At 36.4% G+C, this 17346-nt stretch overlaps 1 protein-coding gene across 1 annotated transcript; it reads left to right on the forward strand.

The window, feature by feature from the left end:
• Positions 1 to 12790: 12790 nt before the first annotated feature.
• LOC141439597 (uncharacterized) lies at positions 12791 to 14042 on the forward strand. The gene has a single exon (XM_074103889.1). It carries the CDS (start codon positions 12824 to 12826, stop codon positions 14027 to 14029), a length of 1206 nt encoding a protein of 401 aa, XP_073959990.1. The 5' UTR covers positions 12791 to 12823; the 3' UTR covers positions 14030 to 14042.
• Positions 14043 to 17346: the final 3304 nt, after the last annotated feature.

Raw genomic sequence — 17346 nt, forward strand, 5'->3', positions numbered from 1 at the left:
AGTAGGTAACAATTGAAATGAGGACTTCGAGTACGAGTACATACGGCCGAGATAGAACCCGGGAACTAAAAAGAGCAATAATGTCGATAGGACATCGCAATTTCTATTAGAAAATTTTATGGAATATACTCGTATCCTATTTAATATTTGGTTGATTCAGGCGTTACTTTGCGGAGGGCCATAATAATATTATCAACTACTAAACTATTATATATTGATAATGAACTAGTATATAGTTCGAAACGCGTCAATATTTTGTGCGGTGTTTGTGTCAGTTGAGCCTGTTGTAATATATGTATTGTTTGATGTGCAAGAGGTAGAGGACATATGTCGCACAGACGTGGCTGTGGTGCACGATTTGTTGCGGAGGAGCAATATAAGATGGTATACATAGTTCACTATTAAGTTTTTTTTATTATTTTTGTAGCTTTATATCTCCAATAGATGATCCTTAATGTTACAGGGAGACCAGATGAAACTTTTAGCTACAAAAGAAAATGATCTTATATTCCTGGTTCTTAGTTCTTAGGAATTACTAGAGTGGAAAGCTATAAGAACAGTTCAGCTTCTTTAAATTAGTACAGCATCTAGCCCATCATTGCAATAAAGCCTATTTACAATACTCACAAAGACGTTAAACGCACACAGTCAAATAAAAATGTAATCAAAATAGTAATCGCACGCTTGTATCCAGTCAACATTGTCACCGTTAAGCCCAAAGGGTCTATTCAAGACACTAATATTCGGCGGCTCATAAACGCAGGGCACGCGTGAACTTGCCAATTAGAGGAGCTACTTGCACGTACCCCAATGGCCACCTAATGGAATATTCTCGTCCAAATTATTCCACGATAAAAGGGGAAACTTTTTCTGTGAGCAATTCAAAGTGAATCCGTCTTTTGTTATTACTCATTTTTGTCTTCGGAACTAGGTTTGTTTTTGAGTGCTTTAACTTTTTGTGTTTTTTCACAAAAATAAGTAATATTTTTAATGGATAATTTTGATTTGAAGCATTGCCCGTAACTCTAACATTAATAGATCTAATATCGTATCTCACAAGAGATTCAAAGCTTAGAATTATCATAGGTAATTCGATAGGTACAATATGTTTTTTGCATCTCCATAAATTGAATATTTACAAGAGAATACAAGTAGGTACCTACCTGGTACCTACTTGGTTAAGATCGCGAGATTGCGGTGGATGCGGAAAGCACAAGACCGGTCTGAATGGAGAGCCTTGGGGGAGGCCTATGTCCAGCAGTGGACGTCTTTCGGCTGACATGATGATGATGACCTACCTGGTTCGTTAAAATACTTACTTTGATATATTTTTATACATATTTGTATAAATAACTAGTATCATGAATTCTTTACGCTTACAGCTAAGCTAAGTACGGTCGGTTTCCTAACTTAAGTATCCACTTTTTTATGCAGTAAGTAAGGAAAGGTGGATACTATTAGGGAACCAACTGTACATAAAAATATTTTAATTCCTACGTTTTTTACCTATGTATAATATCTTATTTGCTTTGCCTTACATAAGCACCATGGTCACATTATGCATACTGACTGTATTTAAAAGAAATTGAACAAAGGGTACCTGCAAGGTCGTTTTAATCTTTCCCATTCCGTGAAACACTTCAAAGTGAACTCGAAGTAAGATCAAGAAAAATGGAACAAGCTGAGTGTAAATTTCCCGGATAAATTCTTTATCTTGTGAAACATGCGCTCGAAAAATTTATTGTCCTCCTAATGTATGAGATCCTTACACGTAAGACGTCGACAAAAGACTGAAAGCACTTATTTCCAGTGATTACTCGTTAGACAGACAGACAGAAAATACTGCTCAGGGGAACTCCTTTCACTTTTAAAACGTATTCCCTGTAAGCGAGTCGAAGATTTCTTTCAGAACATAAACGAGTAGCTATGTTTATAAATGAACCTGCAGTACGTGACTTCGTTTGAGAAAATTGATATGTTAATTGTTAAGTCTGGACACCAATCTGTGATAAACTTTGATACCCAATAATTGGAGACGTGGCAGAAGCTGGAAGCTGGTCAGTGCGCCTTTAAAACGAGTTTTAGTATTCCTTTTCAGGCACTTTGAGGCTTGAGTACCTAGAATACGGTTTTTTTTATGTATTAGTTCTGTTATACATATAAGTTAATTGAGTCATGATGATTCTGTTGAGGTTACTTCATTACTTAATACATTACTTAATTACTTGATTCTATTTAATGTTTATGTACCTACGTATAAATGTTTGTTTTGCAATAAAATAAAAGTTTGGTAAGGTGCCATGACAATATTCATGACCAAGACCAAGACATGGTAGCATTGATTTTCATGCAACTTCCTCTAAGGATAAAAAGAAAGAAAGAAGACATTTATTCACTTCTTTGTGAATACAAAGACAATCAAATACAAAAAAATCAAAACAAAAAAACCGGGCAAGAGCACGTCGGACAGGACCGAAATATTGTTCCGTAGCAATTACGAAAAAATTAAGTAATATTTTTCGAAGGATTTCGTATTTTGTACGGAATATTCCAAGTTTAGGTATATTTTATACCTTAGGCTGCAATTTACTCCTAAAATACTAGTAATTCTCAAGAAACTTAACCGTTATAGTTTCCCTTGTAAGCTTGATATAAATACTTACTACCATACTGATTTTTTTCAAATTTTTCCACCCACCCATTTAGATCAAATAACTAAATAAAACAAGTCACTAAATCGAAAAATTGTTTTAGCAACCTCCTAATGGTTTTAAAAGACCTATCCAACAATACCCCACACTACAAGGTTGGATGAGAAAAAAAAAACACCCCCACTTTACGTCTATGGGAGGTACAGTCACCAGCACCAATATCTGACACAACAAGCGTGAATAAATATCTGACACGACTTTATTTTTAGGGCCGGAAGGACGTGTCAGATATTTTTGCACGCTCCGCTGTGGCAGATATTAATGCTGGTGACTGGTACCTACTCTAAAAAAATATATTTTTTAAAAATTACAGTTGCCATTCGTGCAAAATTACAGCTTTCTAGCATTGGTAGTCCCTGAGCAAAGCCGCGGACGGACAGACAGACAAACAAACAGATATGGCGAAACTATAAGGGTTCCGTTTTTGCTACTTTGGCTACGGAACCCTAACAATAACGAGTTTGGCAACCTGTTTCATTTCGCAACTTGTCATTTCGCAAACTCTTAAACTGTAAATATTTCAGGATTTATTTCAGGGCCATCGTATAGAACCCTTTAGGTTAGGTTAGGTTAGTTTTATAAATTTTCTGAAATATTTACAGTTTCAGAAATATTAAACAGTTGGGAAATGAAAAGTTGCGAAATGAAACAGGTTGCCAAACTTTATTCGCCGAAACATTAGTAAACCTAACAATACACAGCAAACACAAATAAAACAAAAATGAAAATACACGATTTTACGTGTCCCGCAATGTGCAATAGTGAAAAGGGTGAAAGTGAAAAGGGTGTAGCTTTTTAACGCCATATTTTTATTTATTTACATTTACCTCATAGTTTTTGACGAAAGGAGCTTCCAGTAAAACAAATAAATTTCAGTTTTAAATAGGTAAATTTCATATTGTTATCGTTTATGTTTTATTAGATCTAAGCCAATTTTATTTTACAGCCCAATCGTAACTTATTAATAGCGATAAAAAACAATTCTGCACCCCGGTGCGAAACTCGTAAAAGATTTAGCAGTTGAGACCCAATATGTTGCTCGTAACTATAGACAGATTTATGATTTAGATATTATTGATATTATTACTACTTTTACTGTAATTTTAGGGTTACCTATATATATATATATATATAGAGTCTGTTTGTCCACTGCTTAGCTCAGAGACTTTCAGTACTCGAAGGATGTAGTTTTACATGGATGTACAAAATAATTACGCCTTTTTACATAGCGACACAATAACATTTAAAAAAATGCAAAATTGCTTATCATCTATCCTAGGGTATATAACTAACCTAACTAAATATTTACTAGTGTCAAGTGAAACTAAATTGTCATTTTTTTGAAAAATTCACGGTAGTACACACATAATGAATTTTAAAGGAAAACTATCAAAGCTTTTAGTTAACAAGTTGTAGTCGATCAAAACTTTATATTGAATATTAGCAGCATAATAGATCGAAAACCTATCTATCTTTCTTGTTGTTGCTGTTTGACCTGTCTTCTCAAGCAGAGGAACCCAGGCTTTCGAACTTCAGATGCAAAATTTGAAATTCACCACGAGCTTTACGGTGAATCATTCTGAGAGGAGGCCTGTGCTCAGCAGTGGGAGGTATATAGTTTGGGATGATGGTAATGATGAGGTAGGAAAAGCATACCTAGTGCGATACACACTTGATCGGTTTTTGATCCGTATATAATCCAAAAAGTTATTTCAAAAAAAAATATAACAAAAAATTGAACCGACTACAAAAACCATGAAAATAATTTTCTACCAGTCTGAAGTCGGTCGGTGCCTCAGCACGAGCCAGCAGGAGTGGACCTATAGTCATCTACCTCACCTACGCACTTTGTATTGGTCTTCAATCACTCCTGCTGGCTCGTGCTGAGGCACCGACCGACTTCAGACTGGTAGAAAATTATTTTCATATTTTTTGTAGTTGGTTCAATTTTTTTGTTATAATTTTTTTCTCGCTTTTTAGTGTTAATAATCTAAGATACAATAGTTTAATATAAACTGCTCGTCACCTTCTACGAAAGATTGCTTTTTCCGATGCAGAGACGTTCATTATTGAGGAGTCCTGGTGATTTACCACCCATTTTACCAAATATGCATTACGAGGAGCATAAATTGATTATTAGCAACTGTGTCAAAGTACAATACAATACAATACAATAACTCTTTATTGCACACCAATACAGTAACAGTACAGAGAAACAAGTATATACATAGAGATTTTCTAAGGTAAGCAATAGGCGGCCTTATCGCTTCAGAGCAATCTCTTCCAGGCAACCCTTACAATGGACAGAAATAAGGAATACATTTTAGCAGGTGGTGCAATTTACAGTAGATTAGAAATACACATACACAACAAATCTAAACAGATAGATAGGTAGATAGATACCATAACAACAACATAAATAAGCTAACTATAAACATTCATACGCAAGATGACAGGTAGTGCTCCCTAAGCATAGACCTAAAGATAGGCAAGGACTTTGCGCGCCTCAAGTCTATCGGTAGGGAGTTCCACAACCGAGTGGCCTGGACAGTGTAAGAATAAACATAGAATTTAGAGTTTGAAAGTGGGACAGTAAGGAGGAAGTTCTGAGAGCAACGAACAGAAGTAACATAGCTAAATCGCTCTTTGAGGTAGCAAGGAGTTGCAGGGTTAAAGAGAATGCCGTAGAGAAGATGGAGAATGTGAGAGTTTTCGGCGAAAGCGGATGGGGAGCCACCTGAGCTGTGATCGGAAATTAGAAACATGATCATATTTACGTAGGCCAAATATAAACCGAATGCACAGATTTTCAAAGTAATTAAAATTTAACCCGTGAAATACTTGTTATTGAGTAGTAACTCCGATGGTCAACTGTGATCTTCATGATCAGTCCCACTTCACCAAATGATGATTTTCAATCGCAAATGCACAAGTTACTACTAAATATATCCAATTTACTATAGGTGTCCCTACAACATTTGAAGAGTTCCCTCGATTTCCTTAAGATCCAATCATGAGATCCTGATTTGGTTCTTATGGGACCTAATTGAAGACATTCCTAGACTAACGCGAAAAAAATTGTAATCGGTTCATAAATGACGGAGTTCTGAATTCAAATGATTTATTCAGTAAATAATAATAATAATAATAATCGTCCAAAATGACCACAACTACACTCCGCTAAACCTACACGAACCACCTGACACGCAAAATATTAACGGAAATGACCCACAAGCACAACTGATAAATAACTGGAAGAAAAAGGTACTTCATGGACGACATCCTCGTGACTTAGAACAAACACACATAGACACACCTGCATCAAACACATGGCTAAAAATAGGCAGCTTGTTCCCAGAAACTGAAGGTTTCATTATTGCAATTCAGGACCAAATCGTAAATACTAAAAACTACCGAAAATATATAATAAAAGATCCAACACTCACAAACGACAAATGCCGCAGATGTCATAACCAATCGGAAACCATACAACACATAACCGGAGCATGCACAACGCTAACACAAACAGACTACACACCACAGACACAATCAAATCGCAAACATCATCCATCAAAACCTGGCACACAAACATAAACTTATACAAGACACACACACCCCATACTACAAATACACACCGCAGGTAGTACTTGAGAATACAACACACAAATTATACTACGACCGCGCCTATACTCACAGATCGTACTATCCACTATAATAGACCTGACATCACATTAATAGATAAAATAAACAAAACTACATACCTCATAGACATCTCAATCCCTAACACACACAATTTACAAAAGACCATCACGGAAAAAATAACAAAATATGCAGACCTAAAAGACGAAGTTGCTAGACTATGGAGACAGGAGAAAGTGTACGTAGTTCCAATAGTCCTATCTACAACAGGCGTCATCCCAAACCACCTACACCACAGCTTAAAATTATTAGGCATAAAATCACATGTTTACACAATTTTACAAAAAGCCGCAATACTTAATACATGCAGAATAGTGAGAAAGTTCATGCAACTAGACCCTGAAAATAGCCCTCAGCAATCTTCTTAAAAATATTTATTCTACAACTCTTGCTACATTTACTTGGTGGATAACCCGTAAATGTAGTTAAAACCAGCCTAGAGCTGAGAATAAACAATCCTTCGAAAATAATAATAATAAATCTTTATTGTTTCAAAACACATGTATAATTACAATATGAACCCTGGAGACTGTGGTAGGCCGCAATGGGCACTTTTACACGTCATTTTTTAAACTACCAGCGCTTTCGGAAAGACCATCATTGCCAAGAAGAATGCGCCGCAAGAAACTTAGCAGAAATAACAAACATAAAAAATACAATCGAATTGAGAACCTCCTCCTTTTTTGAATTCGGTTAAAAACAAAGAAATGTATTACATAAAAGACGTATTGTATGACTAGAGTGCCATAGACCAAAGTTACATCAGAGTCGTTTAGACAAGCGTCACATAGAGCGGTCATCTATAACATTTCACGCCAAACACATTTGGTCGGCTGTCAACCATTACCGGCTCCATGTGACCGAGAGATTTATTCATTCGGGGCGCGGCATGGACAGCCGTGCAGGGTCAATTAGTCAATTGCAACTAAATGTATTAATTGCAACTAACTTGTCGTAAGCCAAATAACAGTAGTGGCAACAGATTATTTTCTTAATTTATTTCAACAGCCGTAGCTTGAATTCTTTGCTCACCAGTAGTTTATATTAGTTTATGGTGTTCTTTAAAATAAAACAATTCTCGAAATTATGTTACGTATACACATTTGAAAACAATCGAAAACGCAAATACGATCACTTTTCGATGAAAATATTTCGGTAGCTTCAAGTTACACAAATACTGAACAAAATATCAAACTTCTGAAAAATAATTGCTGATAGTTATAGTTATAGGTAGGTATATTAGGTCGTATTAGTTTAAATTTCTAAGCTTCATTCTTTTTGTTTTTATATATATGTTAACTCTTAATTGTACAAAATAATGTAAATAAATTAACTATTTATTTACATTTGCTGATTCTACGGATATTTTTTTCTTTTTATTTTGATACGAGTACTATCTTAGTTATTTGGAAATTGAAGTAAAACTGAAAATCATGCCACTGCTTTAGTTGGATAGTGACATTACTAAAAAGAAACGGTTCTCCTTCAACTGCTTCTCCTGGGAAAAATGTTTTTTTGTTCAGTCACTATCGAACAAAAACAGCTATATGTCGGCTATTCCTTACTTTAGGTACGATCGAGGAAACTGAATCATATACCAGAGTGGAAACTTTTCATAATCTATTTCCCTACGATTTCTTTAGCAAATGTATGGGATCTCAACATGACATTAGAAGCATAAAAGTTCCACCCTGGTACCTACATGATTCAGTTTCCTCTACTGTACGTATCAGCCATTTCTCTTCTAATTAGTCAAATACGGCCCCAGGAAAACAGCTTGGTAATGAGATTATATATAAACACCATACAGCTTAATCATTTTCATACATCCTTCATGCATATTTAATGTTGAGTTGTCGTCTTTAGGTGTGGTAATTTTATGGTAATGCCTGCCGATTTATCAAGAGCGACGTTAGCCTAATTATCGCTTAAATGTTGTGCGTCCCCGGCAGAATAGCTCGGTATTGTACCACTCAGTCTCGTTAGTCACTAATGCGGGATGCACTTCGCTGTCGACAACATGCTTAAAGTGTTTAATGTAGGGGAAAGCGCATTATGACGATTTAATGCACTTACCATTTGTCATAGATAAAGTTAACGCTGGTCTAGAATAAAGCGTTTCTTGATGTTCTTATGGCTCACGGTTAAAAATATAAGCAACAAATAATCATGCAAAATTTATCTGTTATAGGTAGTTTCTATATGAATGCTTTAAAACCCGATGCAAATAAAAAAAAACTCTATAAAACTTGAATGCACACGTAACAGTTATTTGAGGCTCATCGAATTATGGTTTTTGGGCACAACGGGGCATCGTGGTTTTGAGTTTCAAGTTAGCATAGTGGTTGAAATTTTAAACCACTCGTTAACCAATGCCGCGGTGTTTTATTTGTGTAAAATATATTGTGTAAAATTACCCTATAATTATGGTAATTTACAATTTGTTTTCCGTGGTAATTACTATCGGTGTAATATACTCAATAATGATTATGTAAATTGTATTAAACTCTACCAAAAATATATCGTATAATTGCGTGAACGAAGCAGCAATCCATTTTATTTGCGGACGCACTGACCGAATAAATTTTTCGCGGTTCGGGGGAGATAGGTACATATTTCAGTTGAACGTCGATTATTATTTCTACCAAAATCGAACCTTCAATCCAATTTTCGTGTTGACATAACAAACAATAATCCACTAAATCTAACTGTTGGACTCAATCATTTTTGTCGTTCAACTAGTTAGGTAAACGTTCTCATGCCCGACACGCTAAAGCCCAATAGATGACCCTGCTGTCACAATGACAATGACAAAAAAATTAAGATGCCATCTATTGGGACAGTGACGAGCACACGTACGTTTACCTTACCAACTACGCAATAAAATATGACATTTTATTCTAATGTTATTTTGTTTGAAATACTTACATTCAGTTTCAAATTATTTATTCAATGAACAATATCTCACTGCTTCATAAAATGCACGTCATTGTTAAACTGCAAGCAATTATTCACTAACAGAAGCGAGAGTCGTGAAATTTATTTGTTGAGAATAAGTTTCAGTGTTGATCGTGATGAAAACAGGTCACGGCTTTCAAAAGCGAACTTAAAGTCGCACTTTAGCGCTCACTACAGTTTAATTAAGAATGAATTTCATGCTGATGTTAAAGCTAAGTTTAGTTCAGAATATTCCACAGTATCCGTGTATCGATAACGGCGATATTAGCTTATGCAGGAACTTTTGGAGACGAAGTTCATCTCTTCGGTCCCCTTGAAGAATTTTGTTGAGTAGTAAAAAGTTTTAAAATAATGTACATTGAATAGGGCGCTTTGCAAAATATATTGATGAGTTTGAAACACTTTTATACGATAAATATATTACTTATTAGCTGCTACCCGCGACTTCGTCTGGGAAGAATTCGTCTATCGCACGCCCGCGGGATTACCTATACGATTTCCTGGGATAAAAACTGTCCTAAGTCCTTCTCAGGATCTCAAACTATCTCCATATCAAATGTCATCACGATTAACAAACATACTCACATCGCCCTTATAATATTAGTAAGAATATCTTACGTAACTATAATTTTACTCAAATTTAATAAAAACTACGTGAAAGATGTCATACAATTGCGTTTTTATTACATTAATTACAGAGACTCAGAAGTAGATGGTGTTCAATAATAAAATTAAAAACTAGGTTAATATTATTATTATGTAAATTCAATTACCTTAATTTCAGTTAGACGTGACAGCGTCAATTTATAATTTGCTTCAACTACGTTTTTTTAATATGTTGTCAAACTTGAGATCCATTATTAATTCTAGAATTTTTTCTTTCGTTTTTGTCAGAAATACAGTAAATAAGTTTTCGTAATCACCGCTGCCCATTGCTATAGGGAAATTTTTAGGAGGCACTTCAAAACCCGATAGCCTATAAGATCCCTGAAACCAAAAAAAAAAGCATATTTCAATAAATACTGGCAAGCACATTCACAACGTAGAAGGAAATAAATTCATTTTTTTTTTTTAGCACAGGTTTTTTCAGTGATATGTCACAATATCGGGAACACGTTATTTATTATAACTTATAAAGACAAATAATTTACTTAATTTACTAATGGTACTTTATTGTTAGTTATACATAAACAAGTTCCAAGTTATTCGACGACTAAGAGGGGTCATAATTCATTTACATGACTTGAGGTAACTGAACAACTTCAAAGTGAAGTTTATATAATTAATAAAAAACTTTTAATATAAAACTGGTAGATTTTTTAAATGATATTTACTTACTATTACGTGTATTTACTTACTATTTTTAACGGACACGCATCAACGGAGATATTGGAGTACTTCTGTACCCAATCCCTCACCCACTTGAGCTTTAACATGTCACATGTCTTCACTTTAAGAACAAGTGCCTCTGATTTTGCTTTGTGCTTGTAGTACATTGTCCTGATCTGGTGACATCAAAGGGTCGCTTAACATGTTGACCATAGTCTGCCTATCAAATAAAATCGTCTAAGTACTTATAATAAATCGTTAAAATTGTGCTATAGTTGAGTATATACCTATCCCTGGAGACTGTAATAGTTTTTAGATTAAGAAAATTGTTCCCGTCTTATAGAAATACAAGTACGATCTAGAAAAAAAAAGAAAAAAAAAAGAAAATTAAGCATAATGTTACATAATGGGACACTCCACTGAATTAATTAAAAATATATAGGTCTGAGAGGAGGCCTGTGCCCAACAGTGGGACGTATATAGGCTGGGATGATGATATAGGTAGTCATTCACGATGACGCGTGCCGTGGTTCTTATTACAATGTCATGCATGTCTAATTTTGATAAAATCACGCGTCTTCGCAAATGGCACTAGGTATAATATATTTAAAAAAAACTCAACCGATAGTGCGTCGGTGCGAAACCGGCTCATCGATCTCGCCCGCTAAATTAGGCTAGTGATATAAATATAGGTATTAATATTATACTAAATCGTGCTCGCATCATAACTACTAATCTCCCCTTCCCTGTGGCTTTTTCTATAAACAACATCTAGTACGTCATTTGTGTACCCAAGGGTCTTATAGGCTATTTTTCGTTAGAGAACAACAAAAAGTTGGAAAACCCCGACGTTGTAACTTCAAACTTCAATTTTGAAAATACAATATATCAAAAACGGCTAAACAAATAAACGATTTTGATGAAACATATTAAGAACCATTGCTAGCAATGGTTTCATATAAAAAACAGCATTCAAATCGGTCCACCCGTTTAAGAGCTACGGTGCCATAGTCAGACAGACACGCATAGCGGTCAAAGTATTAATATCAAATCGCACTCAACAACTTTTAGTTTACCTAATAAAATATCAAGGAAAAATATGATTCCTGTTGTAGGTCAACGTTTAAGTATACGAGTCCAAGACTCACAAGTTTCACCACTCGTTGAACTTTTAGGTGACAAATAAAAGTGATGCCATCTCTTTTTAATCCGACAAAACGAACAAAGACCACATATATTATTATATCGATATCGGTTACAACAGTATCTATGAGTGATGTAGGTACTCGTAACAGGCCCTATATCGTATTACAGCTACTGGATGATGGTATCATTCATCTCAGCCTATAAACGTCCCACTGCTGGGCACAGGCCTCCTCTCAGAATGAGAGGTCTTGGAACGTAGTTCGCACGCGGTTAAGTGCGGATCGGGAACTTCACACACACGATTTAATTCCTTCGCAGGTTTGTGCAGGTTTCCTCACGATGTTTCCCATCACCGTAAAGCTCGTGGTAAATTTCAAATGTAATTTCGCACATGAGTTTCGGAAAACTCGTGCGAGGTGCGAGCTAGGGTTTGAACCCACGATCCTCTGCTTGAGAGGCGATAGGTCAAACCACTAAGCCACCACAGCTCTTGGTCATATATATGACCACAGTATCTGAGAATAGCTTAGGGAAACGAAAATAGATTAGGTGAGGAAGGTGAACGTTCGAGTGCTCGTCACGGTAATACCCTGTAGATGACACCCTGCTGTCACCTCTATTGCTAATGACATGAAATTGTCCACTATTTGGGGCAGTAGCAGTGTCATGAGCATACCTGTGCTAACTCGGGTACAGATACCAAAGCGATGTAGCGAAATTTTTTATCGACAAAAAATATATCGTTTTTACTGTCAACGTCTAAATGTTATTTAACGTAAATCAATATTATTTTTCTCTTCACTTGAAAATAAAAACAATAAACAAGTTTAAACCTGTATATTTAAAATAATAATAAAATAAATACTTAAATAAATAATTATTTCGGACTTCGTAACAATCGTAGCGGAATATTATATCGCGGAGTATAATATATAGAGGAGGACGTGTGCTTCGTAATTATTTCGAAGTTATTACGAAAAATGGCCACAAAAAAAAAGTGTAGTGCTTGTGATGAGAAGATATTGAATATTTCTTATATGGAATGTTCAAATGAAAAATGTATGAAGCTTTTTGATTTGAATTGCCTTGCCTTGAAACTGGAAGTGTTTGAAGCATTCTCGGCCGAAGATAAATCAACATGGATATGCCCAGAATGTGTTTGCTGCAATCCAAAACACAACAACCAGGATACACCAGTGGGAGGCGATACACCAATTTTGAATAGAACATTTACTAATAATGTAAATACTCGGCGCGGAAACCGCGTTGAATCATCGACAACCAGTTTTGAAATAGGTACCGTTACGATGGCTGAACTGCTCAATGAACTAAGAACTTTTCGGTTTGAGGTCATGAAGCGTCTAGATAGCCAGGAAAAAAGTATTCAAGAATTGCAATTGATCGCCGAACAAACTCGAATTAAACTGGAAAAAATATTTCTAGACAGGAGGGTAGATGAAGTAAAAAATAAAGGCATTATTACAATTGAAAATAAAATTGAAGAGCTAGAGAAGGGCCAGCATGTTACACAGCAAGAAATCAAAACGCAATTGAAAACATTTTCGGAGATTTTATTACAAAAAACCACTGATTCCGCTTTGAATAATCCTGTTATAAAGAAGGTAGAGGTAAACAAGTGTGGGGCCACTAAACCACCGATAATGGGGTTGGTTGTGGATATCCAGAATATCGAAGGCAGAGAACAAGAGAAAGAGGAAGATGGTAAAGAAGACCATGAAGGAAAAGAGAAGAAAGAGAAAGAGGAAGAAGAAGAAGGAAAAAGAGAAAACGGAAAAAAACCTGAAAATGGAAAAAAAGATAATGATTGGAAAGAAGTGACAAATAAGAAAAAAGCGAGAATGTCAAGTCATGTAAAAAAGGGGCAAAATACAAATGCAATCACAATTAAAGCCACGGAGCGTAAAAAACATCTTCACGTTTGGCGTTTACATCCTGAAACATCTTCTGAGGCCTTGTCAAGTTATTTAAATACTATATGCGGGTCGGATGTTGTTATTGAGAAAATAAACCATAAAACAAAAAGAGACTATGCTTCGTTCAGAATTACGGTTGCGGAGAGTGTTTATAATAAGCTCTGTCAACCGGAAGTGTGGCCAGTTAATACGGAATTCACAGAGTGGATTTGGTTTCGTAAATCAAACAATAACACCAAGGAAGCAATGTAGAAAAATCGAAATTCTGTACCAAAATGTAAGGGGACTAAGAACAAAATTGGATGTCTTTCGAAGCAGTATTTTGTCATCGGATGCGGATTTGTTTGCCATCACTGAAACGGGCTGTAGCGTATCAATACAGGATGCGGAAATAGTACCGCCGGGATATCAAATAATCCGCTGTGATAGGAGCGACGGTCGTAAACAAGGCGGCGCACTTCTCGTGGCCACACATCGAGTCGAGCTGAGTGCATTGCCTATACGGAACGATATAGACATAGAATCGCGATGTTTTGAACTGTTATCGGTGGGTGTGTATGGTAGTTTATATTCTAGACTTTTGTTTGTATGTTGTGTTGTTTATATCCCGCCCGGTAGTAGCGATAGTGAGTATATGATTTTGCTTAATTTTATAGAACACTTATGTAGCAAGTATCGGAAGGTTATTATAATAGGAGACTTCAACTTGTACTCTTGTTCAGTAAATATTTTGAATTACTGGGAGTATTTCGTGTCTTTTTGCGAATTCACACAGATGAATGAAGTACCTAACTGTTTAGGCCGACAATTGGATCTAGTATTATGTACAGGCGGGAGGGGAGGGGTGCGGGTGCGGGCGACCGACGAGGAGCTAGTGCCGGTGGACGCCTACCATCCGCCGCTGCGCGTACGCGTGCCTCTCAATCTGAATGATTCACCGCCGCCGCCGATAAAATCTCCTGACAAAACTACCGCAACGGTTGCTAGTGATAATAACGCGACCCGCGATAGTAGACCTAAGTGGAACTTACATAAGGCTGATTATAATTTATTATATTCCATGTTAGCGACGGTAGATTGGAGTCCAATGTATAGAATACAGAACCCGGATGAAGTTTTAGATTTCTTTTATGAGTTTTTATATGGTATTTTAGATCAATGTATGCCTAGAAAGAATCGTAACAGGAATAAGTCAAAGTACAGTTACCCCGAGTGGTATACGTCGGATATTGTTAGACTAATTAAATTAAAGGCTAAGCTTCATAAGCAATATAAAAAAACTAAATCTAAAGTTGACTATGATGCATTTTCAGCTTGTAGGTCGACTATTAAGGCTGCTATTTTACAAGCGCATGAGCAGTACCGTGACAGGCTGCAGGTTCGATTTCAGGGGGACCCTAAATCATTTTGGCAATTTATTGGTTCTAAAAGAGGTTCTGTAAATAAACAAAAAATTAGGAAGGACGGAGTAATATTATCTGACGCAGACAGTGCTGCCGAATTTGCTGCTTATTTCCAATCGGTGTATAGTACGAGGGAGGCAAGTCTGGATGCGGAGGCCGCGGCCGCGTCGGCGGCGGGGGGCCCCAGCAGTCGGCGCGTGCACTTGCAGAGTCTAACAATATCGGATGTACAGAATGCACTAGCGAATCTAAAGCCCAAACACTCAGCTGGTCCGGACGGGATTCCTGCTTTCTTATTTAAAGACTGCCGAGCAGTGATAGCAGAACCACTGTTATATATATATAATATTTGTTTAGAAATCGCATACTTTCCGAGTCATTGGAAGCTGACCAGAGTTATACCGGTACCGAAAGGGAAGGCAAGCTCGAATGTGAGTGAACATCGACCAGTGGCGGTATTATCAACACCGGCGAAGGTGTTTGAGGCGGCTATTCAAAGGAGTATATATGACCAAATAAAAAGTTTCCTCACGGACCAGCAGCATGGTTTTAGACCAGCCAAAAGCACCACCACCAATCTACTTAATTTCATGTCATATGTAGTTCCAAACGTAGATTCAGGCACACAAGTTGATGCTGTGTACTTTGATTTTAAAAAAGCATTCGACTCTGTGGATAATGATATATTGTTGACCAAGTTTGCAGACATGGGATTCACTCCGCATTTACTCAAGTTTTTTGCTAACTACATGCGGGATCGACAACAATTTGTAGATTATGGAGGATGTGAATCAAAGTCATATTTTACTCGATCAGGTGTGAGTCAGGGCAGTAATTTAGGTCCACTTGAGTTTATAATAATGATCAATGATTTACCTAATACTGTTAAACATGCGACTTGTTTACTGTTTGCGGATGATTTTAAATTGCTTTATGCTATTAGGGACAGGACTGACTGTGAGCGCTTGCAGGATGATATCAATAGTGTTATCGAGTGGAGTCGAGTGAACAAGTTGGATTTCAACTACTCCAAATGCTCATTGATCACTTTTGGGCGTGCGCGCTCGACCATCAAGTATGATTACAGCATGCATGCGGTTTCAATGCAGCGTATCTCAAAGGTGCGGGACCTGGGAGTGCTTATTACGGAGGATCTGACTTTCCGAGAGCATATAGTCAATGTTTGCAAAAAGGCGTATAGAAATTTAGGTTTTATACTCAGACAAACGCGGACCTTCACAAAAATGAGTGCAGTTAAGGCATTGTACGACGCGCTCGTAAGAAGCCACCTGGAGAGCAACGCAGTCATATGGGCTCCACACGAGTCTAAATACAGCATAATGTTGGAGCGTATACAAAATAAATTTACGCGTTTCTTGTATTTGAAACTGTATGGTGTATACCCGTTTTACCCGTTGATGTACCCTACTTTATTTGTGCTCGGTATGGTTGGCTACAACAAACTAGAGGTTAGGAGGGACTTTGCACTATCTAAGGTAATGTTCCAATTGATTAGAGGTAAGGCTCATAATCCAGGTATTCTTAGCATGATGAGTCTATCTGTACCGAATGATTATATAAAGCGTCGGCGGCGGCCGAAGTTATTCAAGGTACCCCGTGGCCGGACCAATCTCCTAAACAAGGCTCCGTTTACTAGAGCCTTACACATCTTAAATGAGGTGGCGGAAAGGATAGACTTGTTCTCATGTTCGTTGTTCGAATTTACTAAAGTAACTTTTTATGTATTATGTTATTGTAATATTATAGTAGTATAGAAGATTCCTTTATGCCAATTTTTAGTTAAGCTTATTTGTATATATTAAATTGTATAATAATTATGTTGGTACGCTATCGCATTGGATGTCCTGTAATGATGGTGTAATGTTTTATTAAATAAATAATAAAAAAAATAATATTTGCTGAATATTAGCGAATATACCGTCATTTTGATTGAAATGTCATCTGCCTTTCATCCGCTTACTTTATTATCTTTTGTGATAATCGATCATTTTTAATGAGTACATGTATTCATATATACTTATCGACATATTTTTTTCGATATCAAATACTAGAACGTGCCCCGAGTTAGCACACGTATGTTCATGAGTTTTTCTTATTTAGTTTAAATTCATTGGAAATAGAAAAAAAGCGGTGTGACATATCCTC

The sequence above is a fragment of the Choristoneura fumiferana genome, chromosome 21 (assembly GCF_025370935.1).
Source record: "Choristoneura fumiferana chromosome 21, NRCan_CFum_1, whole genome shotgun sequence".
NCBI classification, from domain to species: Eukaryota; Metazoa; Arthropoda; class Insecta; order Lepidoptera; family Tortricidae; genus Choristoneura; species Choristoneura fumiferana.

What these genes read in the sequence shown, in the direction of transcription:
- LOC141439597 (XM_074103889.1), top strand. Translation starts at nt 12,824, where the DNA reads ATGGCCACAAAAAAAAAGTGTAGTGCTTGTGATGAGAAGATATTGAAT.